The 27,562-nt window shown below is 48.4% G+C and overlaps 1 protein-coding gene across 1 annotated transcript in view; it reads left to right on the top strand.

The window, feature by feature from the left end:
• The window catches only part of BUB1 (BUB1 mitotic checkpoint serine/threonine kinase), an 851,273-nt gene that overhangs the window by 95,681 nt on the left and 728,030 nt on the right, over nt 1-27,562 (top strand). The window contains exon 9 of the mRNA XM_078648762.1: nt 13,136-13,287. Within this exon, the coding sequence (XP_078504888.1) occupies nt 13,136-13,287 (152 nt within the window). The remainder of the gene's footprint in view (nt 1-13,135; nt 13,288-27,562) is intronic.

The following is a 27,562-nucleotide window of genomic DNA, read 5'->3' as shown; positions in this document are numbered from 1 at the left end:
TCCTCGAGACGAACGGATCCCTCGACCTCTCGCAGTCTGGCTTCCGGGCCAACCACAGCACCGAGACCGCCCTGATCGCAGCTACCGATGACATCCGAGCCCTGCTCGACAACGGAGAAACAGCGGCCCTCATCCTCCTGGACCTCTCCGCGGCCTTCGACACTGTCTGCCACCGTACACTAGTGCAGCGCCTCAGCAACGTCGGAATCCAGGAGAAGGCACTGGAATGGATCACCTCCTTCCTCGCCGGAAGGACACAGAGAGTCCGCCTCCACCCGTTCAGATCGGAGGCCACCGAAGTCATCTGCGGCGTTCCTCAAGGCTCCTCGCTCAGCCCAACATTCGTCTACATGAGCCCCCTCGCAGCCATCGCACGCCAGCACAACCTCCGCATCATCTCCTACGCCGACGACACCCAGCTGGTCCTCTCCCTCACCAACGACCCCGCCACCGCCAGAGCCAACCTCCACGAAGGGATGTCAGACGTAGCCAAATGGATGTCGAACAGCCGCCTGAAACTGAACTCGGACAAGACGGAAGTCCTCATCCTGGGATCATCACCCTCCGCCTGGGACGACTCCTGGTGGCCCCCCGCCCTAGGCAGCGCACCCAAACCAACAGACCACGCACGCAACCTGGGATTCATCCTGGACTCCTCCCTCTCCATGACCAGACAAGTCAACGCCGTCTCCTCGTCATGCTTCAACATCCTGCACATGCTACGTAAGATCTTCCGGTGGATCCCCACCGAGACCAGGAAGACGGTCACCCAGGCCCTCGTCACCAGCCGTCTGGACTACGGCAACTCCCTCTATGCCGGAACCACCGCCAAGCTCCAGAAGAACCTCCAGCGGATCCAGAACACCTCAGCACGACTCATCCTGAACATCCCCCGCCGCAGCCACATCTCCGGACACCTGAGAGATCTGCACTGGCTCCCGGTCAACAAAAGAATCACCTTCCGGCTCCTCACCCACGCACACAAACCCCTACACAACCAAGGCCCAGGTTACCTCAACAGCCGCCTCAACTTCTACGCTCCCAAACGTCAGCTTCGATCGACCAGCCACGCCCTCGCCGCCGTCCCCCGCATCCGAAGAGCCACCACAGGAGGAAGGTCCTTCTCCTACCTGGCCGCCAAGACTTGGAACTCCCTTCCGACCCACCTCCGCCTGACCCAGGACCACCTCGCCTTCAGGAAGCAGCTCAAGACCTGGCTGTTCGAGCAGTAGCGGACCCCCTCCCCCCAGCGCCTTGAGACCCTCCGGGTGAGTAGTGCGCTTTATAAATGCTTTGATTGATTGATTGTTAATGTGATAACTGTAGAACCCCCCCGCCCCCCCTTTTCAATCACAGAACCTTGGCTGCGTCTTGGTTCCAGGCTGCTTATTGGATCCTTGGTTGGTCAAATCAATTACTTGTCTATCTTGCTCACAAATTGTTTGAGCCTCTTAACAGTCCTGTGTTGCTGGAAGACTGCCATTTTAGTCACCATTATCTGAATTATCAATGAGCTGGTAGCCGTTAATGTGTTTTTATACCTTACAGATTTTCCTTTTCTGTATGGCGCGCCTCTGGACCCACTCTAGATTGGCCATTAAGGAATTTATTGAATTGCAGCTTTCTTTTTTCTGCTTTCTTTTCCAACCGATTAAAGTTGTGTTCATTGACCACCTTACGTTGCATTAAGACGCGACCAAGGAACTTGGTTTCTCCGACCAGCTTCACTACTCGTGTTGTCATTGTAAGCTTACAGGTATTCTCTAGGACCACAAATGTAAAGTAAGTCCCCTCCCACACCTTGCATAATTGCCTCCTGCAAATATCTCTGCACTCTACTAGAGATGGTGTCTTTTGTGTTCTACATGTACGTATTGTCTCGCATATGCAAATGGCATTTTAATGGTGCCCATCAGTTCTCTAGGCCAGTGGTTCCCAAACTTTTTAAAACATGGCCCCCTTTTTTTTTTATAATAAAGTTTTTCAACCCACCTAGCTTTAAAGGACTTGGGGTGGCCGTTTTCATAAAGGTAATTAAATCATCATGTAGTAACGCTTCGTCATTTATAGACAGCACATGGTTCCATTGCCAAGGCTACTAAATTTGTACAGATATGCTGATTTACTGGTAAAACTATATTGCACACAAATTGTGTGGAAATCGGGTTTCAATGAATATTTATCATTTGTGCGCAACCAAGTGTCTGGATTCTTTTTGTCCTATTTTTTTTGTTTAAATCACACTTCAGAATTACAAAGAGGTGCTTAATCGTTTTGCCCTTCTGCTGCTGAATTTATACAGTTCCTATACAGATAGTTACATGTTGTTGTGTATTACAAAAGATGACATTCTACAGCCTTCCTGACAAACACCTGTACTGCAGCAATATGGTCACATAATTCACTTTTAATTTTATTTCTCTGACTGCAATGTGAAACGAGTTTGTAAATATTAATCCTGGTGTTACAAAAAAAATAAAAAATGTCAGAAGACAAAGCTAGACGTTTGACTTTTGTCTTGAAGGGCAGCAAATGTTACAAGATACATACAGAAACTTAAAGGCATCTCTATTTATTGCTTGGATTTATTAAACAATACCTCAGCTCATCAGTCTCTTGTTCATATAATATCAATATCACGGTTCAAGATTCAGGGGTATCAAATTATTAATATTCCTGAGAATGCCTCGTTGAGGCACTGAGAGAAATACAAAAATGCAAATCAGGGGCCCCTGACCCCTGTCCACCTAAGCTTTGGAAAATGATGTCGGACGCAATTGTAGTACCACTCCTACATATATGGAATACGTCCATCGAAACTGGAACGTTCCCTGATTGCTGGAAACACGCCACACTTCTCCCTTTGAAAAAAAAGCCCAACGGTGCGCCGGACGACCTGAGCAATCTCCGACCCATTTCCCTACTAGCAGCCCCAGGAAAAATGCTTGAAAAGCTGATCCCAACGTCAGCTGAACAGCTTCATCGAAGAAAAAGGTGCCTTACATGAAACAGTCAGGTTTTAGGGCCGGTTTTAGCACCGAGACGGCCCTCATTGAGGTTGCTGAGTCGATCAGGTGGTCCTTAGATTCAGGAGCATCAGCTATGCTGGTGCTCCTGGATCTATCAGCCGCATTTGATACGGTGGATCACGGCAGATTGTTGTTACGGTTGAAGGACATAGGCCTGGAAGACAAGGCACTGAGCTGGCTCCACTCTTACCTCTCTGATCGGTCCCAGAAAGTGGCGTTGGGCACCTTCTCCTCTAAGCCAAAACGCCTCTGGTGTGGTGTCCCTCAGGGGTCGGCACTCAGCCCGCTGCTGTTTAATGTCTATTTGGCCCCACTTTTTACTTTGATTGCCAAATGGGGGGTCAAGGCGATTTCGTATGCAGATGATACGCAATTAGTCTTCCCCTATGTAGAGGCGTCGGAGGCAGCTTTTAGTAAAATTAGGGGCTGTCTTCGAGATGTGGCTAGCTGGATGAATGCAAACAAATTAAAATTGAATGCTAGCAAAACGGAGGTGCTATTTTTTGGAAAAAATACACATCCTCCCTCCGACCTGTGGTGGCCTCCTGAAATGGGTCTAGCATCATCTCCCGGAACCTATGCAAAGAATTTGGGAGTAAGGTGGGACGAGAATCTCTCTTTTTCCCCTCACATACAGCAGGTTACCACCGGATGTCTGCACAAACTCAGAAACCTCCGAAAATTTCTTTCTTTTCTACCAGTTGAGTGTCGCAAAATGGTAGTTCATGCGACAGTTACATCCAGACTAGACTACTCAAACGGCCTCTACCTTGGTCTGCCTAAATATCTGGTGCAACGCCTGCAGATCGTGCAGAATGCGGCTGCGAGACTGATAAAACATATTCCCTTCAGGCATCATGTCTCTCCGCATCTGCACGAGCTACACTGGCTCCCAGTGGCGAGCAGAATAAAATTCAAAGTTCTCACCCTGGCGTTCAAAGCACTAAAAGGGACCTGTCCTAACTATTTAAAACTCAGACTCCCCCGTTACCATCAGGAGCGACACCTGCGATCTAACTCTCTGCTTCAGTTAACTGTCCCATGAGTTAGAAAAGCTAGACTTGGGGGCAGGTCCTTCTCTGCTGGCACGACGAAACTCTGGAACACCTTGCCCTCTGCCATCCAATCTGCTACGACAGAAGCTAGCTTTAAGAAGCTCCTAAAGACCTGGCTCTTTATGCAGAAAACCTAAGAATCTCTTCATGGCTCTTGCTTACTGCTGAAGTACTCTTCTAGCGCCGGGACACCTCCTCGAGAGGTAGCTGTTCGCGCTATACAAGCATCAGTATTATTATTATTATTATTATAAGATGGAGAACTATTACAATGGTTACATCATCCCCACTATGTTCATTGAGGTTAGGTCCCATCCTACTCATGTCTTCGCTCCTTTAGTCTACGCAATTGTATTCCCGTGGTTCTTGTCCCCATAGGATGTCTCCCGTCTGTCTCTTCGTATTGATTGTTAGCGAAAGTCGGCAATTTGTATCACTCTTCATGTTTTCAGATTGAATTCAAGAAGCCTAACTATGATGCCATTCATTATTTAGGGTGTTTTCTTAAACTTGAGCATTATAACTTTCAGACCATATATCTATATCACAGAGTTATGTTAATGGTTACCACATGTTACACATGTAGGGCTTTAATACCCAAGAAGGTGCATGTAGTCTTAAATGATTAAATAAATGAAATGGCTGAATCTTTGTGCTACCCACACTAAGGTCCTGATTTTGGCTGACGGTTTACTCCGTCACAGTGGTGACTGATATAACGTCTGCCGAAATATAAATACTATATGACATAATGGGATTTATATTTCAGCGGAAGTTATATCTGTCAAATGTTGTGTGGAGTAACCTGTCCGTCAAAATCTAAATCGGGCCCTAAGTTACTTATGTCACTGCTTAATCTTCTGGGGTGCTACTATGTGCAATTTCACAACCTGCATTGTGGCTCTGAATTGCCATGTCTTCCTACTGTCAGGATTTTTAATTTCTTATGTTAATGTGTGCTTGCGTTCTGCATATACATCTTTGTTGTATAAACATCTACCTTCATTTGACTTCTGCATGCAATGCTGTAGCATTGTAGCAGTTTAACATCAGGAAATTATATTTCCACGTTCAGCCTACAATTGAATTTTTTAACCCTAGTTATTTAAGTGTCCAGAAGTATTCTCCTTTCAAAATAAATATTGCACATTTTGTACAATCACACTTGTAGCTTTTGTATTTGCAATTATTTTAGCTGACTTTAGTGTTGTGTTCTTGAAACTGTCACCAAAGTTTTTTGTCAAATAAATTAACTTTGAATCACTGGGCATGCTTTAATTTTGCTATTTATAACTTTCTATACTGCAGCTGCTCCAGTGCAACTCGTGCACATTCTTTATTGGAAAACATATCACATGGCTTCTCATTGAATTAGTACAAACATTCCTGCTGCTGTGACAACTGCTGGTTTTCATGATTCAAAACTCCTAAACACTAGATCGTCATCAAAGGCTTATCTTATCAAGTATTGGAGCCTTGCAGAATACCAAGCTTTGCTTCCAGAGCAGAGCCCCATACACTAAGCAGATATTTTAATCCGGTTGCAAGGCGTTCTGATGAGAAAATTGCAGCTTCAGCTTTTTCCTGAGACCAGAAGACGTTCTCAAATTCACCCTTGCGTTGACCTTCATGCTGATACTAAGCCTAAAGGGAACCTGCACAAAGGTGTTTCTTTGATTATATGCCCAGTGTCCATCTGCATCAGTTTAATAAAGTTCTTATGTAACTCTCCAGCACAGTGACATTTAGACCTAAATAAACTTTACCTCTTCCATCTGCAGTTGATTTGTCACTTGGTGATCTTCTTGTCCACAGAGCTGCATCTTTGTCTGTTACTGAGACATATAGAAACACACTGCAGGATAAAGGTTCCATTTTAGTGCTCCATTGCACCAGTTGAGACCAGAGAAACCCATTCGCAATGTAATTTAGATGTTCCTTTAGTCGTAGTGAGTGAGCTTTGTTTTGGTGGTAGGTGACCTTGCCATAAAAGAACCCTTTTTTTTTTTATTGTTGTTTTCTATCCTGCTTGATGTTGAAGCGAGCCCTTTCAGCAGGTCTGTTTATAGTTTTTAACACAGACTATATTGAAACGTATAATACATCTCCCTCTCTTCCCAGAGCACGCATTGACTTGACCTCTAGACTCTTAGATTCGAAGAGCTTTATAGTTGATCATCCTACACACTCATGCGATCTATCTGGATTTTTGGTCTTTAGAAAATAATTTCTTAGTAACTTTTAAAATGTGAGTCTCATTTTGGTTTGAATACTTTGTCTCCTGTTGCATTTACCATGGATGAAATATACATAGATGCGACCGGTTCTCTAATTCCTAACATTGTAGGCATTTCTTCTTGCCAAAACTGAGCAGGAGTTTAAACACACATCCTTACATCTTTTATTAAAATGTATGTTTGTTGCTAGTCCTGCCATCCTTAGGTTTATCTAGTTTTTTTTGTATTTATCTCAAAGACTAGGAAAATAAAGTGACTGAGTGGAAGAATGTTGTTCATTTGTCAGGGTAGCTATAGTGCTTCTTGGTTGAAAAATGACCCTCCATTCCAGTCTAGTTCCAATATGCTGTTGGTCCGCAGTGATCAGATGCTGCTGGATTAAGCATGAACAGCGAAACTGCTGGCACGTGAGACCCTCCAGCTTGATGTAACCAAATCTAGCTTAATATACATAGTCCACAAGCTGGCTATATCTCTATATGTTTATTCTGGAAAGTACTGGTAATTGTGAGTTCAGTCCGCAATAACCCAGTAATATTTTGTCGTCAAGTTGATAATTTGGCCAGTCTCTTCTTGTTAGTGCTGAACATGCTGAATACTTTTAAGATAACTGCATGCCTATTACTAGGAGAATAATTATACAGTGATTGTGTTCTTTAAATTTCTGTGAATGCCTTTAACCCTTTATTTCTGATAGATACATCTGCCGTGTGGATTCCTCACCTTGTGAATATCCCCTTGCGTCAGCAACATTCGGAAATTCTTTTGTAGCTTCGCGCCGACGTGGATCCGGACGTCACAGAGGCACGGCATCGCACGCGACCTCGCTGACGTCACCGGCGCCTAGAACAGCCCCACGCCGGCGTGATATCAGTTCCCTTTTTTCCGCGTCGTCGACGCTAACGGTTTTCAGGGATCGTGTAGTAGCTTACAGTAACTTTGTTACTATTTCTTCGTATTTGTGTCTTTCTTCATTCTCTTCGAGATGTCGTCGAAGAAGACGGGATTTAAAGCCTGCGGTGAATGTGGCAAGACCATGTCAATCACCGACCCCCACGAATGTTGTGTCTGGTGTTTGAGCTCCGACCATGATGTCGAGGACTGTTCCTGCTGCAAAAAGATGACTCCAAAAGCCTTAAGAGAGAGGGAGACAAAGCTCCTCATGGCGAAACTCAAGAGCAAGAAAGCTAAGAAGTCATCGAAATCTCGATCTCGCCGGTCGAGTTCGAGGTCTCGTTCGAGGTCTCACTCGGAGTCATCGTCAGCTCACGCTTCGAAGTCTTCGAAGAAGAAGCACAGGAGGAAGTCCCATGAATCACGTCATCACTCTGGGAAGGACTCTAGCTCGAAACCGAAGTCCCAGATCAAACTCGTGAGTAAAGAAGTGGAGGTTTCGGAGTCGGAACATGAAGAGACTTTGCATCCGGTTTCACCCGAACCTCAGGAACAGGTCCATTCTCCGATTCCATCCAATCCTTCTGGTCAGGAGGATGAAGGTGAGGAGCAGGGGGCTGGTGGAGCCGAAGTTCTGGCACCCGATGGTTCATCGACTCCGGTTCCGGCGCCCGAAGAAGAGGTCGACGTCGTATCGACTCCGCCTCCCCGGGAACAACCGAGAGGTCTATATCCTGAGTTTCCGACTCCAGGTCAGGACCCTTCCCAGTTCCTGAACGCCATGTATGGTGTATATTCAAGGGCAATGTTCCCGTCTGGTGCACCTGTTGGTCCCACGGGTCCTATGGCCTTTAACTTAGGGGTTCCGCAGCCTTATGCCCCTGCACCCTTCATGCCCTTTATGCCGGCTCTACCGCCGCATTGGCATTTTCCGACACCACCGGTGTCGTCGACGCCGAAGCGCACGACGCCGGCTCCATCGACGCCGATCCCATCGACGCCGATACCCGTGACTCAGAGGCAAGATTCTGTCCGACCTCGTGTCGAGAAGCCTCGTCCGACGTCGGGTTCGACGCCGGCGGCGACCCCGTCGGAGTCTGTTCCGAATCCTTTGACTTCGGTTGTGAAAGAAAGGTCTCGGAGAAAGGCCCAGAGACTTCTGGAAGAGGAGAAATATGGGTATTCTGATACTGAGGAAGGAGAGTTACAGGATTCTGAGGATCCCTTTGATGACTTATGTGAGGCCAGTGGTCTTGAGCTATCACCTGAATGGGAATTGGCTTCTGTATCGAATGCTCCATCTAAGGATGTGGTGCCTTACCACACTGTCATTAAGAAGGCTGCGAGTTTACTAAACATAACTCTTCCTACAGCTGATTATAAGCCCAATATTTTAACTGAGGTGCTTCATTCACCCTCATCTGTGATCGAGCCTATGTTACCATTCAACGAGGCGTTGTCTGAACCTATCTATGAGGTCTGGAAAAAACCCTTATCTGCTCCAGCGGTTTCTAGAACGGTGGCGAGAAGGTATAGAGCTGCACCGGATGATCCTGCATTTTTAACAACGCATCCTCTTCCTGAGAGTTTGGTAGTGCAGGCTGCCTGCTCTAAAAAATCTGCTGGAGCATTTCCACAGGTTCCTGGAGACAAGGAATCCAGGAAACAGGACCAAAATGCAAAAAAGGTTTTTTCATCAGCCAGTATGGCATTGAAATCAACCAATGCTACGTGTTTGATGGGGAGATATATCCATGCTTTGATGGACTCTGTCAAGCAACTTATTCCAAAGGTTCCTGAGGAGGACAGGAAGGATTTTCAAGAAGTAATCTCGGATACCCAAGCAGCTGCGAGACAGGACATCCAGAGTGGTTTGGACACTGCAGACTCGGTGGCAAGAGTCATGGGTTCCTCTGTGGCTACTAGGAGGGCTGCTTGGCTCAAATCGTCAGAGTTTTCTGCTGATGTCCAGTCTGCGTTAATGGACTTACCTTTCGATGGTTCAGGTCTGTTTGGAAAAAAAGCTGATACTGCCTTGGAGCGTTTTAAGGACAGTAGGGCCACTGCAAAATCTTTGGGCCTTCAGTCCAGGGGTACTACCGGAAGACGCTTCAGAGGATTTGGCCGATCTTCCTTTCGATCTTACAGATCATTCCAGCAGCAGCAGCCTCAGCAGCAGCAGAACACGCTGTACAAGTCGTACAGAGGCAGACAAAGACCCCGTCCTAGAGGTCGTCAAGCTTCCTCCTCCTCCTCCTCTCCTTCCCAACCCCCGGCCAACGCAGCAAAGCAGCCCTAGATCCGCCATTCCGGATCATGTGGGCCCAGTAGGGGGTCGGCTTACTCATTTTCTACAAGATTGGGAATTTATAACATCGGATCTTTGGGTTCTCAATCTTGTAGGCAATGGGTATGCTCTTCCTTTCCAGGAATTCCCTCCCAATTACCCTCCTTGCCAAGGTTATTGTTGGGAAGACCACCTGCTTCTCTTGCAGGAAGAAGTCCTGGCATTATTCCGAAAGGGTGCAATAGAGGTGGTTCCAGAGCAGGAAAGGGGTCAGGGGTGCTACTCCCGGTATTTCCTGATCCCCAAGAAAGATGGCAGACTTCGGCCAATCCTGTACCTCAGGATTTTGAACCTTTACCTGAAGCAGGAAAAGTTCAAAATGCTCACTCTTGCACAGGTTCTTCAAGCGCTGTTGGAAGAGGACTGGATGGTGTCGATCGACTTGCAAGATGCGTATTTTCATATTCCCATCTTGAAGTCGCACAGAAAGTATCTCCGTTTCACGGTTGGGTCTCAGCACTACCAGTTTGTGGTCCTTCCGTTTGGCCTTACTACTGCACCTCGAGTCTTCACCAAGGTGATGGCAGTGGTGGCAGCTCATCTCAGGAGAACGGGGATACATGTGTTTCCGTATCTAGACGACTGGCTGATCAAAGCGGAGTCGCCAGAGAAGGTGCTCCATCATCTGCAGGAGACCACTCAGTTGTTGCACAGGTTGGGTTTTTCGATAAATGTACCCAAGTCTCACCTGGTGCCCTCACAGCGCAACCTGTTCATAGGTGCGGTACTGGACACAACCGTATGTCGTGCTTTCCCTCCCCCTCAAAGGATTTGCGACATACGGGAGATGATTCCTTTATTTTACAATGGAGCGGTCGTTCCAGTCCTGAAGGTCCTTCGCCTGCTAGGTCTAATGGCTTCATGCATTCTGTTGGTCAACCATGCACGCTGGCACATGAGGGCACTCCAGTGGTGCCTCCGCAGGCAGTGGTATCAGCACAACGGAGATCTCAGGGAGTCAGTGAGGATCTCCAGAGAAGCTGCAGCGGATCTGTCTTGGTGGAGCGTGGAAGGCAATCTGTCACAAGGAAAGCCTTTTCAACTTCCTCCATCGATGGCCACAGTGATAACGGATGCATCCACTCTCAGGTGGGGTGCTCATCTGGGAGACCTGGAGGTCAAGGGTCTTTGGTCTCCAGAGGAAAGGTTGCTTCACATCAACCTTCTAGAATTGCGGGCGATACGTTTGGCGCTCAAGGCCTTCCTCCCTTCCCTTCGCGGTCAGTCGGTTCAGGTCCTGACGGACAACACGACCGCGATGTGGTACATCAACAAGCAGGGAGGAGTGGGGTCGCAGTGTCTCTGCAGAGAGGCTCTGCGTCTCTGGTCCTGGGTTCAGGACCATCAGATTTGTCTGATGGCAAATCATCTGGCCGGGGTTCTGAACGTTCGTGCAGACAGTCTCAGTCGGCAGTTCTCTGCCGATCACGAGTGGAGGCTTCACCCGGAGGTGGTTCACGACATCTTTCAGATGTGGGGGTCACCTCGGGTGGACCTGTTCGCCACTCACGAGAATGCTCATTGCCTGTCATTCTGCAGTCTCCAGTATCCGATGCAAGGAGCCTTGGGAGATGCGTTTCAGTTGAGTTGGGACTCGAAACTCCTTTATGCGTTTCCTCCCATACCCTTGATTCCTCGGGTTCTGAGGAAAATTCGCCAAGACCGGGCCCAAGTCATATTGATCGCCCCGGATTGGCCAAGAAGGGTGTGGTATTCAGACCTTCTCCACCTCTCCTCTCACCCGCCGCTCCGTCTCCCTCACAGGGCAGATCTCCTCTCTCAGATGGAGGGGCAGGTTCTACACCCCCACCTCCAGACCTTACACCTTCATGCCTGGAGATTGAGCGGGGCAACCTGATTTCTTTTTCTCTCCCTCACGATGTGGTGGATGTCATTTTGTCAGCCAGGCGTGACACCACTAAGTCCATCTATTCTTATTGGTGGTCTAAATTTGTTGTTTGGTGCAGGGAGAAATCTATAGACCCTTTGAGGTCCCATTTATCTGATGTGCTCCAGTTTGCCCTTTCCCTGGCCCAGCAGGGGCTTGCTGTTGCCACGGTGAAGGGTTATCTTTCTGCACTGTCGGCGTTTATCTGTATGCCTGACCAGCCTTCTCTTTTTAAGTCTCCCATTGTTTTAAGGTTTTTGAAGGGCCTTACTAATAGGTTCCCTCCTACACCTTTTGTTGTGCCTCAGTGGGATTTGAACCTAGTTTTAACATTTTTAATGGGTGCTCCCTTTGAGCCTCTTCACAAGTGTCCCATGAGGCTTCTGACTTTGAAAACGGTTTTTCTCGTTGCAATCACCTCGGCAAGGAGGGTAAGTGAGCTTCAAGCTCTTAGTTCCATGCCCCCATTCCTGACCATTCATGCTGAACGAATGGTTCTTAGGACCAGGGCTGCTTTTCTGCCTAAGGTGGTGACTCCTTTCCACCTTGGTCAATCCATTACCCTTCCTACCTTTTATCCTCCCCCTCACCCTTCCAAGGAGGAGGAGAGATTACACCGTCTTGACCCCAAGAGGGCGGTGTCTTTTTACTTGGACAGGACTAAAGACTGTCGAGTGGACGACCAGCTCTTCATTGGCTTTGCTGGCTGCAAGAAAGGAAGAGCGGTCCATAAGAGGACTCTGTCGAGGTGGATCGTGCTCTGCATTAAGATCTGCTACTCTTTGGCTGGTAAGGACCCTCCAGAGGGTATTAGAGCACATTCGACTAGAGCAAAGTCTGCATCATCTGCTTTGTCTAGAGGTGTTCCTGTTGAGGACATTTGCAGAGCCGCGACTTGGGCCTCCCTCCACACTTTCGCGAAGCACTACTGCTTGGATACCGAGGTGAGGAGGGACGGCCACTTCGCGCGTTCTGTCCTCCAAGATTTCCTGGTATAGCAGAGTGGACACCCTCCTCCGGGAGTGGGGACTGCTGTGGGACTCTATTCACAAGGTGAGGAATCCACACGGCAGATGTATCTATCAGAAGAACAAGTTACTTACCTTCGGTAACGCTTTTTCTGGTAGATACTATATCTGCCTGTGGATTCCTCACTGACCCACCCGCCTCCCCGTTGTCCACTCTTCTATGCCAGAGTTTCTATGATGTGTTATTTTATTGTCATGGAAATGTTTATTTCAAATGTTTTTATTGCATTTGCTTCACACTGTGTGTGTTACCTTGGTTTCTGTACTACGTATACTGTGTATATTTCTACTATCATCGGTCCGTCCGTGTGCCTCGAGGGCACGGAAAAAAGGGCGGAACTGATGTCATCACGCCGGCGTGGGGCTGTTATAGGCGCCGGTGACGTCAGCGAGGTCGCGTGCGATGCAGTGCCTCTGTGACGTCCGGATCCACGTCGGCGCGAAGCTACAAAAGAATTTCCGAATGTTGCTGACGCAAGGGGATATTCACAAGGTGAGGAATCCACAGGCAGATATAGTATCTACCAGAAAAAGCGTTACCGAAGGTAAGTAACTTGTTCTTTAAAGGTCGAGCTGCATACTTTATGAATGTTTGCAAAATTAGATTTTCTGTACTTTGTGATTTCAAGATGATATTATATTTGTTGCTTTTTAAAGCAAAAGAAGTGGAAGGTTTGGAGAAGGAAAAAGAAGCTGAGCTGCAAGAACATCTCCTCAAAAAGAAGCTAGAAGAACTTACCCTTAAGTTGAAAGCCCAAGGCAGGCCAATAAATCATCTGGAAACGACCAGTTTTCCACAGCCTTCACAGGTACACATTCTTCAGACCTTTTTTTCCTTCAACAACTCCTCTGTACTCCGTAAAATGTTAACATCATGCATATGGTACAATATTTTGGTGTTCTTATGGGAGAAGGGGACTTTTGAGGGCACTAGGAGAAGTGGATGTTACAGGAATCCAATGTTGACAGTTGAGGCATTTAACACTGGTGTCCAACAGGCTTCCCTATTGTATACATAAACTGAAGTCCAAGAATATCCCTTTAGCACTTGACTCTGAGTAGGTTAACTGGGCAGTTGAAGTCTTTTTCATGTAGTTGGGTTGGGCTGAACACTCTGATCTCATCAGCACATACTAATAACATTCAAATCAATGCTGAGCAAATGTTTTTACTTTCAAAATAAAGTCCTTTAATTCACACCTTGTAAATATGTTGCACAATATTACAAATAACCAGTTAAACCCCAGGTATCTAATCTTCTGTATGCCAGTGTTTTGGACTAAAGGTTGGGCAGGGTGTATTAAGGGCAGTAGTTCTACCATATGGCAAAGTATTTACAATTTATAAATCAGGCCTTTTGTATTTGTCAGAAGCTTGTCGTAATGCTCCAGCTTAGGCTTATTGTAGTTATCACAAGGTTTTCATAAGATATAAATCAGGTAAACTGTACATGAAGTTTGATTTTTATCCTATCCAAACTGGCCTACTCTGTTCAACACTGGTTCATGATAAAACGCACTGCACTACAGGGGTTAATATGAGCTTTTGTAGAGTATAAACCTCTGCTCTTTGTATTTAACAAAATGCTTTCAACATACACCATAGTAGAGTACTGCTAGAAAGGCCACCTGTTAGAAACGGGACCCCCGGCCGGCCACGGCTCACGCCAAGTCAGTCAGGGATCGCCATTTCTAAGGTCAGGGCAAGGGAGTCACACACCAAGATAACCCCTGCTCACCCTCTAGGTAACGTGGCGCGAGCAGCAAGGCTAATCTCGGAGGCGATGTGTAAAGCGTTTGCGCGCGCACCCCAGCGACAACACCCTAGGCCCACCACAAAGGAAACTCCACACAAGGTTATATCAAAAATAGCCTTTGTATTATAATAATAAAAACACATTAGATAACACACACACTTTACAATGTGCCAACAGGCACGGGCAAGATTTACAAGGGATTATGTACAGGACAGGGCCACCTGGACCACTGTCAGGGGTATGCACTTTTTAGAAATAATACTTGTAGGTATAACACTTAGTACATAAACATATAATGACTGTAACACAGAAATAGTAAATGTAGCATCCAACCAGTAACTACTGGTAAAGGGTAAATACCTCCTACGCCACCCTAAACACTGTAGGGAAATCACGCAGGGAACTAGGACCTTATCATCAGGACCTATGGAAGGAAAACCTATCACCTAAGCAAGTCACATTTAGCAAAGGGAAGGAAACCTAAAATAATCACCTAAGCAAGTCACATTTAGCAAAGGCAATAACACATCAACATTCCTCTAAGCAGGTCACTTTTAGCAAAGGGAAATAAACCATAAACAATTACCTAAGCAGGTCACTTTTAGCAAAGGTAATATCAAACAATCCTCTAAGCAGGTCACTTTTAGCAAAGGGGATAAAACAAACAATTACCTAAGCAGGTCACTTTTAGCAAAGGTAACAACAAACATTCCTCTAAGCAGGTCACTTTTAGCAAAGGGGAATAACACATAAGAATCACCTAAGCAGGTCACTTTTAGCAAAGGTAATAACAAACAATTGCACATGAAACATTAAAACACATTCAGAGGTGCAGGTAGAACATTTGCGCAGGAATCTCATAAGCAGTAAATCCAGGCTCTGTGACAGGGCTTCGGGCGTCTGGGGACTCTCGGTCACACACTCACTCCCGCTCCACTGAGACAGGCAGTCAGCCCCTACACCCGTCTCACTCACCAGGGACCTAGCTGGGCTACTCTCACCCTCCTCCACCACACTGGGCTGGAAGACACCTGACCCACTATTGTTGGAATCACTCACTAGTGACTCTAAAGGACCTCTCGCACTGTCCCAGCGCTCTGCTTCCTCTGCGAGGGTGTCTGGATCAGTCAACCCATATTCCAACAGGTGTTGGCGCAACCCTGGCAAACAACTATTGAGCACCTGCTCTCTTAGAACCAGATCAAATAGCTTGGTAAACTCAGTTCCCATGTGAACCTCTAGCCAATCACACAGTGCATCTTGACATTCATCCACAAACTCTTCCCAAGACTGGTGAGACAGTTTCCTAAGGTTCCTGAACCTCAACCTATTCTCCTCCTCTGGGGAAACAGGTACCATACTCGGGGAACTGAGAATGGGACTGTCTACACTAACACTTAAATAGCTGCCACCACTGGATTCAACCCTCCCTGGGGAATCCAGAAAATCAAAATTGCACTCAGGGGATAACCTACTCTCTAGGGTTACCTTCTCCTTGAACAAGGCCCTTTCAGCCTCTAGCTTGGCGTGCTCCAACCTGAGCTGTTCCATCGCTAGCTGATGCTCCCGCTCTTCCCTCCTATCCAACCACTCCTCTGGGGACAGGACAAGGGATGGGGCGCTGGTACTGACACTGGACCCAGCAAGGGACTCCCTATCTATGGGGTCCTCACTATCTGCTGATATCCATCCCCTGTCATCATCATACATCTCACATTCTTCAGGGCTCTCCACAGACTCACCACCCTCATGGCGGTCGGCCCGGGCCCTATCTCTCTCACTGTGCTCAAGATCCCACTGACCCTTTTGCCATTGGATCAGGCTGTCCCTAAGCTGGGACTGAGTATCCAACTCACTCACCTCCATGCCTCCCTCTTCACAGAATCTGACCAGCTCTGACCTACTGTACCTAAAAAGACAACAGAGATCAAAAACCGGCTCCATTTTGGCGCACGTTCTCAAGAAGAGTTTGACACAGGGAACCTGGGGGTCTGAGCTTACACAGGAGTACACAATTACAAAATTCAGCAATGTTCCTATCTCAGAGAACTTGCACTCCTCTGTCCAGTGTAACACACCACTCATTCACACACACACCCTCCCCTCGGACCGGTAAGGCAGTTTCTACCACCCCTGATTTTCTCAACCTGACCACAAGTGACACAGGTACCAAACTCTGGAAGCAGGGCGGGGAACAAATGTACTGGACAGAAATTACAAAATGACACCTTTCAGGAGAAGCAATACTGATCTTCCCTAAAAAACAATAATCCCCAAAATGTGGTTATCTAAAATTGCAGAGTTTTGTAATGTGGCCTGTCGCCACTGTGGTACAGCGCAAACGCAAGTCCAATCCGCACCGCTAGCCACCAATGTTAGAAACGGGACCCCCGGCCGGCCACGGCTCACGCCAAGTCAGTCAGGGATCGCCATTTCTAAGGTCAGGGCAAGGGAGTCACACACCAAGATAACCCCTGCTCACCCTCTAGGTAACGTGGCGCGAGCAGCAAGGCTAATCTCGGAGGCGATGTGTAAAGCGTTTGCGCGCGCACCCCAGCGACAACACCCTAGGCCCACCACAAAGGAAACTCCACACAAGGTTATATCAAAAATAGCCTTTGTATTATAATAATAAAAACACATTAGATAACACACACACTCTACAATGTGCCAACAGGCACGGGCAAGATTTACAAGGGATTATGTACAGGACAGGGCCACCTGGACCACTGTCAGGGGTATGCACTTTTTAGAAATAATACTTGTAGGTATAACACTTAGTACATAAACATATAATGACTGTAACACAGAAATAGTAAATGTAGCATCCAACCAGTAACTACTGGTAAAGGGTAAATACCTCCTACGCCACCCTAAACACTGTAGGGAAATCACGCAGGGAACTAGGACCTTATCATCAGGACCTATGGAAGGAAAACCTATCACCTAAGCAAGTCACATTTAGCAAAGGGAAGGAAACCTAAAATAATCACCTAAGCAAGTCACATTTAGCAAAGGCAATAACACATCAACATTCCTCTAAGCAGGTTACTTTTAGCAAAGGGAAATAAACCATAAACAATTACCTAAGCAGGTCACTTTTAGCAAAGGTAATATCAAACAATCCTCTAAGCAGGACACTTTTAGCAAAGGGGATAAAACAAACAATTACCTAAGCAGGTCACTTTTAGCAAAGGTAACAACAAACATTCCTCTAAGCAGGTCACTTTTAGCAAAGGGGAATAACACATAAAGAATCACCTAAGCAGGTCACTTTTAGCAAAGGTAATAACAAACAATTGCACATGAAACATTAAAACACATTCAGAGGTGCAGGTAGAACATTTGCGCAGTAAATCATAAATTGCGCAGGGTGCACATGGCACAACACTAGAATTGTCCCCCAGGCCAACTGGCCTCGCAAGGGCTGAAATGCCCTGAGTCTCAATGTCAGGGGAGGCTGCGCAGGCAGCCAAGAACACAAAGCCTAAACGTAGCAACTGTCCACTAAGTGCTGGACAGTTGTGAATCACAGATGGGCACCCGTTGGGGCCTCGCTGGGCTCTGAACAATGAATGGCACCCAAGAGCCTTTCTGGGGCTCTAAAACAAATGTGGGCGCTGTGAGCCTTCTCTGGGCTCTGTAGAACAACTGCGGGCGTTGGAGCCTCGTGGGCTCTTAAAACAAATGCCCCCTCGAGCCTTCTCTGGCTCTCAACACTAAATGTGCCCGCTGTAGGGGGCGTCCCCCTCGGGGACTCGAGGAGCAAGAAATGCTGCCCACAAGAGCCTCGGCGGCTCAACAACAAGGGACTGGCCGGGCGTCGGTGGCGCCCCACGCTCTGGGGCTCAAGCACAAGTGCGGCCGGACGTTGGAGCCTCTCAGGGGCTCAGGACAGCGATACCCTGCCACACGGAGCCTCCCCTAGCCCTTCTCACTTACCGGGCTACTCCGGTGGGGGCTCTCTGCGAGTTTCGCGCTGCTCCTCTTCTTCGGCTGCGGGCCTCGCACTGCTCCTTTCGGCACTGGCTGCGGGGGGCGGGACTTCCGGCCGCCTCTCCCGAGCCGCACAGGGATTGGCTGGCCCACCGATCACTTCCGGGTCGCCGCGGGCAGCGCGGCGGCTCGTATCAGGCAGGCAGGCGGGCTCTCAGCATCCGAGGAGTGGGCTCCCTCGTGATGATTTAAATCCAAGGACGGGGCAAATGCCGGGTGGGCACCGGCTTCCAAATTAAATATAAAGCGAGGTAGGCACTCGCGCTGCGCCGCAAATTCGGGCAAATGCCGGGTGGCACCGCTAGAGTATAAATAAAGCGCTTGGAGCGCTAGAAGGCAAATCAAAGCGCTATTGAGCGCTGGGGTAAAAATAAAGCGCTCCTAGCACTATAAATCCAATAAAAGCGCTAGGCAAGTAATCCTCAGTGCTCCCCAGCACTGGAGGACAGGACAAGGCTCCAGCAGGGTCTGGAGGCAGGCAGGGGGGTAAGGCAGGGCCAGAGCCAGCACACTGGGTCTCCAGGCAGGGAGACAGTCCAAGTGGCGGTCCTCCTAGCCCCAGCAGCAGCAACAGCCCCCTCTGGCAAGGATCCTGGAAGAGAACAACTTCTGTGGGGACACAGCCCCATTTTTATACCATAAATTCCTTTGTCTTCAGGGTGCAGGGTGGGGGGAAACCAGTTGCAGCTGGCTTGGGAGTACCCTTGATGGCCCAACCACCCCTTTCATTCACTGGGGAGGCTTGGGTCGTTAGACAAACCACAGGGGGGCGGAGCCAGCATGGTGTGGGGAAAAACCCAGCCCATCCAGGACCCAGGTGCACTCCTCCCACACATCACTCATGCTGATCTCACACTCACCACCGGGCAGACCCATCCAGACTTCCTGGAGCCTGGCATGCCAGCCAGCTCCAGCCAATCACCCTCCAGCACCCTCACTGCACACATACATCAATGTCCAGAAGTAGCACTTCCCTTCTAGACACATACATGCCGCATACACCATCTCGCAGCATTCATTCTCACGAGTTCATACATACTAAACTCGAGCCTGCACTCCCCACACATCAGGAACTAACATGGACACACACATTCTCCATGCATTCCTACGGGAGGGCAGGCCAGCCATACTACACGCACGCACTTTACTCTGGGACACAGGGAAAAAGTGCGCAGAGACCCAAAAATCACTAACACTGGGTCACAAATAAAAGCAAAAAGATTAGGGGTGAACCTGCCCTAAGGCCCAAGTCCAACACCACCTAATTCGAAGAAAACATTCTCAACTTGATCATATCCCAGGTATAACATCTAACCTCTAACTACTATTTGAATTGGCCCAACCACTTTCAAATTGCATTCACTCTTTCGTTTGTCCACAAGAAAGTTTCAGGTCCATTTAAAAGGGATATGTGGTTCTAGGACGCAAGAAATGTTGACCGATATTTAGACAACCTGGTTAGTGAAAACCTTGCCATACCTCTTTCCCAGTGCCAAATCAATGTCAGTGACGTAAGAATACAATACATGCATGGAAAATGTGATCAATTAACAGGCGAACAACTACTCATCCTTCTTGCATGGCCTGTATGTCAGAAACCAAGTTTAAGGAACTGGCGAACCTCTTACCAGAGAAAATAAAGTCTATTGCTCAATCTCTCCAAAATCAGACCTCCTGGTTGACTGCAAGTTGACCTGCAAATCAACAGATAAGGTTACAATTCAATACATTTTTTGAATTTGATTTAATTATTCCCATCACTGAGGTAAAACAATCTGATCCCTTCGCGGATGTACTCCGCGCTTTAAATGGGAAAAAAATAGTGCAGGTACTCATTAAAATGTGACGAGTGGGCGGGGCTAGGGGCGTGGCTAAAGGCAAGAAATGCGAAGTTTATTGGCTTATATACTAGTTGCACTACAGACGAGAACTGTCTTTCTATAAACAAATCAGGTTAATTTGTTTTACAAAATGAAAGGCAAACTGTGATATTTTAACCCTTACTTTGTAATATTTCTCTCACAAAAACACGCACACACAAGCAGGTAAACAGACACACACAGCCAGACACTCACACAAAAGAATCCGGTGGGATTAAAGCCCTTTTAACCTCTCCTGGTTTTCTCCTTGCGCTGCCTCGATTCCTTGCAACACATCATGACTGCGAACACCCGGAGATCACGCAAATGAGCCCACGCTGAATAGTTCAGCAGGGGCTCAGCTGAGGGCTATTCAAGTGATTTGGCTGAACAAAGCGATAGGCTACTAGGGTGATAAAAATAAGAAGTGCCGGTACTCAGTACCGGCGAGTACCGGCCCATTTAAAGCACTGGATGTACTGCTTGGCTTAGCTTTGTTAGTAAATAAGTGGCTAAGATGCTAGTATCCTGTTGGTATTTCCCCAACTGCTTGAAGATTGGTCAGGTTTCTAGTCTCCTGTAGAAACCCTCAGCGGACAAGTGACCTGGGCAATTCCCCCACGTCCCTACACCTCTATTCCTTGGAAAGGTGGTTGAAATCTGTGTAGCCTCACAGGTTGGTCCATATTCAGGAAAATAATCTCTCTAACTCCCTCCAATTGGGATTCAAACAAGGCCAGACCACCATTTTTCAAATTATTGACTCCCCTTCTGCTTTCCCCATGCAGGCAACTCTCGCCTTGTTCTATTGGTCCTTTTGACGGTCAAACACTACCTTGTGTTGAGTAACAGCATTTTCCCCCCAAAAATGTGTTTATTCAGACTTTCAACAATTGGAATACAAAGAAATGACATTGCTGCAAGATTACAGTTGATACATAGAGTTCACTTGGGGATGGGGGGGGGGGGTCGTGTTAGCCCTCAATGTATACCCTAAATGGCTACAGGAACAGAGACAAAGAACAAGAACCACCCCCCTCCTGTGTATCTGTCCCCGCTATGCAGAGCACATATGCTCGATAAGCAGCAGGGGGAGGAAAGAGGGGCCCTCTCACAACCAGAGCTCGAAGACAGCGACCCCACAGAGTTACCTCCATCAAATTCAGTATGCCCCACTAAATGCTCACTGTTTGACACCTGCAAGTCCGGTGCATCCCCCTATTTCATGCTCTTCACACCAGTAGCGCCCACCTCATCAACCCCATCCCGGGCCCCACTTTTGCTGCGTTCCCCCCTCCTACCACAAGTGCAACTAACCTAATCAACCACATCCCAAGATCCCTTTCCGTATACTTATCCCTGCACGCTCTCCTAAGCCTGCACTCCTCTGCCACCGCCCACTCCATTAGGTCTGCCCCCCATTTAGCATGCGCCATGGCCGTAGGACTGGCCCAATGTATAGTTATACGGTGGCGTGCCAACAGCAAGCCCAACTTCGCAAATTTATATTGCATTTTCCTCCCCTTATGGGGAAGGGGCAGTACCCCCAGCAAGCAATGCCTAATCGTGTTTTCCACATCTCCCCCGGTCACTCCATTCAATGTCTTGCGTACTTCACTCCAATACAAGGAGAGTTGAACACAATTCCACGCTTTATGACAAAAGTTTTCTGATAGATACATCTGCCGTGTGGATTCCTCACCTTGTGAATATCCCCCTTGCGCCCGCAACGTTCGGAAATGTTCTTCGTAGCACGCCGACGTGGACGACGTCACAGGAGCACGGCATCGCGCGCGACTCCGTCTGACGTCACCGACCCCTTATCAGGCCCACGCCGGCGTGATGACGTCAGTTCCCTTTTTTCCACGTCTTCGACGCTAACGGTTTTCGGGATCTTCTGCGATACTTAGTATCTAGCTGTTATTTTATTGTCACTGTTTCTCCTTTGCGACTTAATTCTTCATCAGAGGATGTCGTCGAGGAAGACAGGATTTAAACCATGTAGGTCTTGTGCCCGCATGATGTCTATCACTGACCCACATAAGGACTGTTTGTGGTGTCTTGGTTCGGTTCACGACGTTAAGAACTGTAGTTCCTGTTTTAAAATGAACCCAAAGGTGCTTCGTGAGCGTGAAGCAAAGCTACTCCTCGCGAAGGTAAAAGGACAAGATGCTGGAAGATCTTCGAGGTCAACGTCGAGACGCTTGAAGTCGAAGCATAGGTCTCGATCGGCGTCGAGATCCAGAGCGGGTTCGAAATCCAGAGCGGAGTCGAGATCCAGAGCGAAGTCGAGGTCCAGGGAGAGATCTAGGTCTGGATCCAAGTCGGCTTCGGGTCACGCTTCGAGCTCCTCGAAGAGAAAGCACAAGAGGAGGAAGCACAGTTCAAGACATCATTCAGGGAAGGAATCTTCTGATTCAAAGAAAAAGTCTCGCAAACACCATAAGGACTTTGTTTCTCCTTCTCCTGTTTTGTCAATCGGAGGTTCCCCGACTCCGGAACCGGATCCGGTATCTTTACATCCTTCGGAACATGAAGAGGAAGAAGAGGTAATTCCTCAGACTCCAGCTCCGATGGAGACTCCTGTGGACCCAGAAGGTCAGAGTGAACAGGTGTCGGAACGACCTCCGTTGGAACATCCGGTAGGTTCGTACCCTCCCTTTCCTGGTCAGGACCCCTCGCATTTTCTCAATGCGATGTTTGGAGTGTATTCCAGGGCGATGTACCCCGCTGGAGCACCTGTTGGTCCCATGGGTCCATTATCGTACAATTTGGGCATTCCTCAGTCGTATGCCCCAGCTCCTTTTATGCCGGCGCCTCTTACACCTTGGCTCGGTACGGCACCACCGAGGTCTTCGACTCCGCATGCGGCTTCGCCGACTCCGGATCGACCTCGTAGTTTGGATCAAGGTTCCACACCTGTCCGTGAGTCTCGTCCTTCGGCTGCCCCGACTCCTCGCTCGACGTCGAATCCGGCTCCGTCGGAGTCGTTACCGAATCCGCCGACTTCGATTCGAATAGAGTGGTCGAGACGAAGGCCTCAGCGTCTTCTTGAACAAAGGGAAGATGAAGATTCAGATGTGGAAGAAGGTGAGCTTCCTGATCATGATGATGATTTTGAAGGCCTTCGTGATGCCAGTGGTCTGGAGCTCTCTCCTGAGTGGGGTCTACCTTCGGCTTCTGATGCTCCTTCTAGGGATGTGGCACCCTATCACGTTGTTATTAGGAAAGCTGCTGATCTTCTCAACTTGAAGCTGCCCACAGTTGAGTACAAACCCAACATCCTTACCGAAGTCTTACACTCTCCCTCTTCTATTGTTGAACCTACGTTACCGTTCACTGATGCTTTAACGGATCCAATCAAAGAGATTTGGAAGAGACCGTTGTCTGTTCCTGCGGTTTCGAGAGCTATTGCAAGACGCTATAGGGTGGCTCCTGATAACCCTGCGTTCCTTTCTTCACACCCCTCTCCAGAAAGTCTTGTGGTGCAGGCGGCATGTTCTAACAGGGCTGCTGGTTCTTTCCCTCAAGTACCAGCGGACAAAGAATCAAAAAAATTGGATCAGTCTGCAAAGAAGACTTTCTCTTCAGGGAGCATGGCTCTTAAATCAGCTAATGCTACTGGCCTTTTAGAAAGGTATGTGCATGCGTTGATGGATTCAGTGAAGCAGTTATCACCCAAGCTTCCTGAGGAAGACAGAAAGAACTTTAATGAGGTGGTCTCTGACACTCAGGCTGCTGCGCGCATGGTCATTCAGAGTGGCATGGACACTGTTGATTCTGTTGCCAGAATTATGGGCTCTTCTGTTGCGACCAGGAGGGCTGCCTGGTTAAAGTCCTCTGATTTCTCTGCGGATGTGCAATCTATGTTGCTGGACTTACCTTTTGAAGGGACTGGCCTTTTTGGTAAAAAGACGGATGTAGCCTTGGAAAGGTTTAAAGATAGCCGTGCCACTGCAAGATCTTTGGGTCTCCAGATGAGAGGGTCCGCGACTAAAAAGTTTAGAGGCTTTGGCAGATCCTCTTTTCGTCCCTTCAGGCAAGGCCAACATCAACAGCAGCAACAGCAGAACCCTCTATATAAGTCCTATAGGGGTAGACAGAAGGGTCGTGGGCGTCAAGTCTCCTCTTCCTCCACTTCCTCCAATAATGCCCAACCCCCACCCCCACCCGCATCAGCAAAGCAGCCCTAGATCCACCATTCTGGATCATGTAGGGCCAGTAGGGGGTCGGCTTACTCATTTTCTACGAGATTGGGAATCGGTTACATCAGATCTTTGGGTTCTCAATCTCGTAGAGAATGGGTATGCACTTCCTTTTCAGGAGTTACCTCCCAATTACCCTCCTTGCCAAGGTTATTGTTCAGAGGATCACCTGCTTCTCCTGCAGGAAGAAGTCCTGGCTCTGTTCCGAAAGGGTGCAATAGAGGTGGTTCCAGAGCAAGAGAGGGGTCAAGGGTGCTACTCCCGGTATTTCTTGATTCCCAAGAAGGATGGCAGGCTTCGGCCAATCCTGGATCTCAGGATTTTTAACCTCTATCTCAAACAGGAGAAGTTCAAAATGCTCACCCTTGCTCAGGTTCTTCAAGCGCTGATGGAAGAAGACTGGATGGTGTCGATCGACTTGCAGGATGCGTATTTTCACATCCCCATTCTGAAGTCGCACAGAAAGTATCTCCGTTTTACGGTGGGATCGCAGCACTACCAGTTTGCGGTCCTTCCGTTTGGACTTACTACTGCGACTTACTACTGCGCCTCGAGTTTTCACCAAGGTGATGGCAGTGGTGGCTGCACATCTCAGAAGATCGGGGATACCTGTGTTCCCTTATCTGGACGATTGGCTGATCAAAGCGGAATCGCCGGAGAAGGTGCTCCATCATCTGCAAGAGACAACTCAGTTGTTGCACAGGTTGGGTTTTTCGATAAACGTACCCAAGTCTCACCTGGTGCCCTCCCAGCGCAACCTGTTCATAGGTGCGGTACTGGACACTACTGTATGTCGTGCATTCCCTCCACCTCAAAGGATTCACGACATACAGGAGATGATTCCTTTATTCTTCAATGGAGCGGTTGTTCCAGTCCTGAAGGTCCTTCGTCTGCTTGGTCTGATGGCTTCTTGCATTCTGTTGGTCAGTCATGCACGCTGGCACATGAGGGCACTCAGTGGTGCCTCCGCAGGCAGTGGTATCAGCACAACGGAGATCTCAGGGAGTCAGTGAGGATCTCCAGAGAAGCTGCAGCGGATCTGTCTTGGTGGAGCTTGGAAGGCAATCTGTCACAAGGAAAGCCTTTTCAGCTGCCTCCATCAGTGACCACAGTGATAACGGATGCATCCACTCTAGGGTGGGGTGCTCATCTGGGAGACCTGGAGGTCAAGGGTTTTTGGTCTCCGGAAGAAAGGTTGTTTCACATCAACCTTCTGGAATTGCGGGCGATACGTTTGGCGCTCAAGGCCTTCCTCCCTTCCCTTCGCGGTCGGTCAGTTCAAGTCCTGACGGACAACACGACCGCGATGTGGTACATCAACAAGCAGGGAGGAGTAGGGTCACAGTGTCTCTGCAGAGAGGCTCTGCGTCTCTGGTCCTGGGTTCAGGACCATCAGATTTGTCTGATGGCAAATCATCTGGCCGGGGTTCTGAACGTGCGTGCAGACAGTCTCAGTCGACAGCTCTCTGCCGACCACGAGTGGAGGCTTCACCCAGAGGTGGTTCACGACATCTTTCAGATGTGGGGGGCTCCTCGGGTGGACCTGTTCTCCACTCGCGAGAATGCTCACTGCCCGTCATTCTGCAGTCTCCAGTATCCGCTGCAAGGAGCCTTGGGGGACGCGTTTCAGTTGAGTTGGGGAAATCAACTCCTTTGATTCCTCGGGTTCTGAGGAAGATTCGCCAAGACCTGGCCCAAGTTATATTGATCGCCCCGGATTGGCCAAGAAGGGTGTGGTACACAGACCTTCTCCACCTCTCCTCTCACCCGCCGCTCCGTCTCCCTCACAGGGCAGACCTCCTCTCTCAGATGGAGGGGCAGGTTCTACACCCCCACCTCCAGACATTACACCTTCATGCCTGGAGATTGAACGGGGCAACTTGAGTTCTTTTTCTCTCCCTCACGATGTGGTGGATGTCATTCTTTCTGCCAGGCGCGACACCACTAAGTCCATTTATTCCTATAGGTGGTCTAAATTTGTTTCTTGGTGCAGGGAGAGGGATGTTGACCCTTTGAAGGCTCATTTGTCTGATATTTTACAATTTGCTCTTTCTCTGGCGCAGCAAGGTTTTGCTGTGGCCACGGTCAAGGGGTATCTTTCGGCCTTATCAGCATTTCTCTGTTTGCCGGATCAGCCCTCTCTCTTTAAGACTCCGGTGGTTTTAAGATTTTTGAAGGGCCTCACGAATAAATTCCCTCCTACTCCTTTTGTTGTTCCTCATTGGGATTTGAATCTTGTGCTGACCTTCTTAATGGGTTCTCCCTTCGAACCCTTGCACAAGTGTCCATTGAGGCTTCTCTCTTTTAAAACTATCTTCCTCGTTGCAATCACCTCGGCAAGGAGAGTAAGTGAGCTTCAAGCTCTAAGTTCCAAACCCCCATTCCTGACCATTCATGCTGAAAGGATGGTTCTCAGGACCAGGGCTGCTTTTCTGCCTAAGGTGGTGACTCCTTTCCATCTTGGGCAGTCCATTACCCTTCCTACCTTCTATCCTCCCCCTCACCCGTCTAAGGAGGAAGAGAGACTGCACCGTCTGGACCCTAAGAGGGCGGTGTCGTTCTATCTGGACAGGACTAAAGACTTCCGGATGGATGACCAGCTGTTTGTTGGTTTTGCTGGCTGCAAGAAGGGCAGAGCGGTGCACAAGCGCACACTTTCCAGGTGGATAATCATGTGCATCAAGATCTGCTACTCCCTTGCTGGTAAGGACCCTCCTGAGGGTATTAGAGCACATTCTACTAGAGCAAAGTCTGCAACATCTGCTTTGTCTAGGGGTGTACCTGTTGAGGACATTTGCAGAGCCGCGACTTGGGCCTCCCTCCACACTTTTGCGAAGCACTACTGCTTGGATTCTGAGGTGAGGAGGGACGGCCACTTCGCGCGCTCTGTCCTCCAAGATTTCCTGGTATAGCAGAGTGGACACCCTCCTCCGGGAGTGGGGACTGCTGTGGGACTCTATTCACAAGGTGAGGAATCCACACGGCAGATGTATCTATCAGAAGAACAAGTTACTTACCTTCGGTAACGCTTTTTCTGGTAGATACTATATCTGCCTGTGGATTCCTCACATGCCCACCCGCCTCCCCGTTGTCCACTCTGCTATACCTGGTTTTATTGTTTGTATATATTTTGGGTTTTGATACCTTTGCTATGCACTGTGTGCTATGATGGTTTGTATGTACTGTGTACATTGTATATATGCATTTTTGCTGTCGTTGGTCCGTCCGTGTGCCTCGAAGGCATGGAAAAAAGGGCGGAACTGACGTC

Source organism: Lissotriton helveticus, chromosome 6 (genome assembly GCF_964261635.1).
Source record: "Lissotriton helveticus chromosome 6, aLisHel1.1, whole genome shotgun sequence".
Classification (NCBI taxonomy): Eukaryota; Metazoa; Chordata; class Amphibia; order Caudata; family Salamandridae; genus Lissotriton; species Lissotriton helveticus.
Note: the sequence above shows the minus strand (reverse complement) of the source record. Positions and strands in the feature narration are given on the sequence as shown.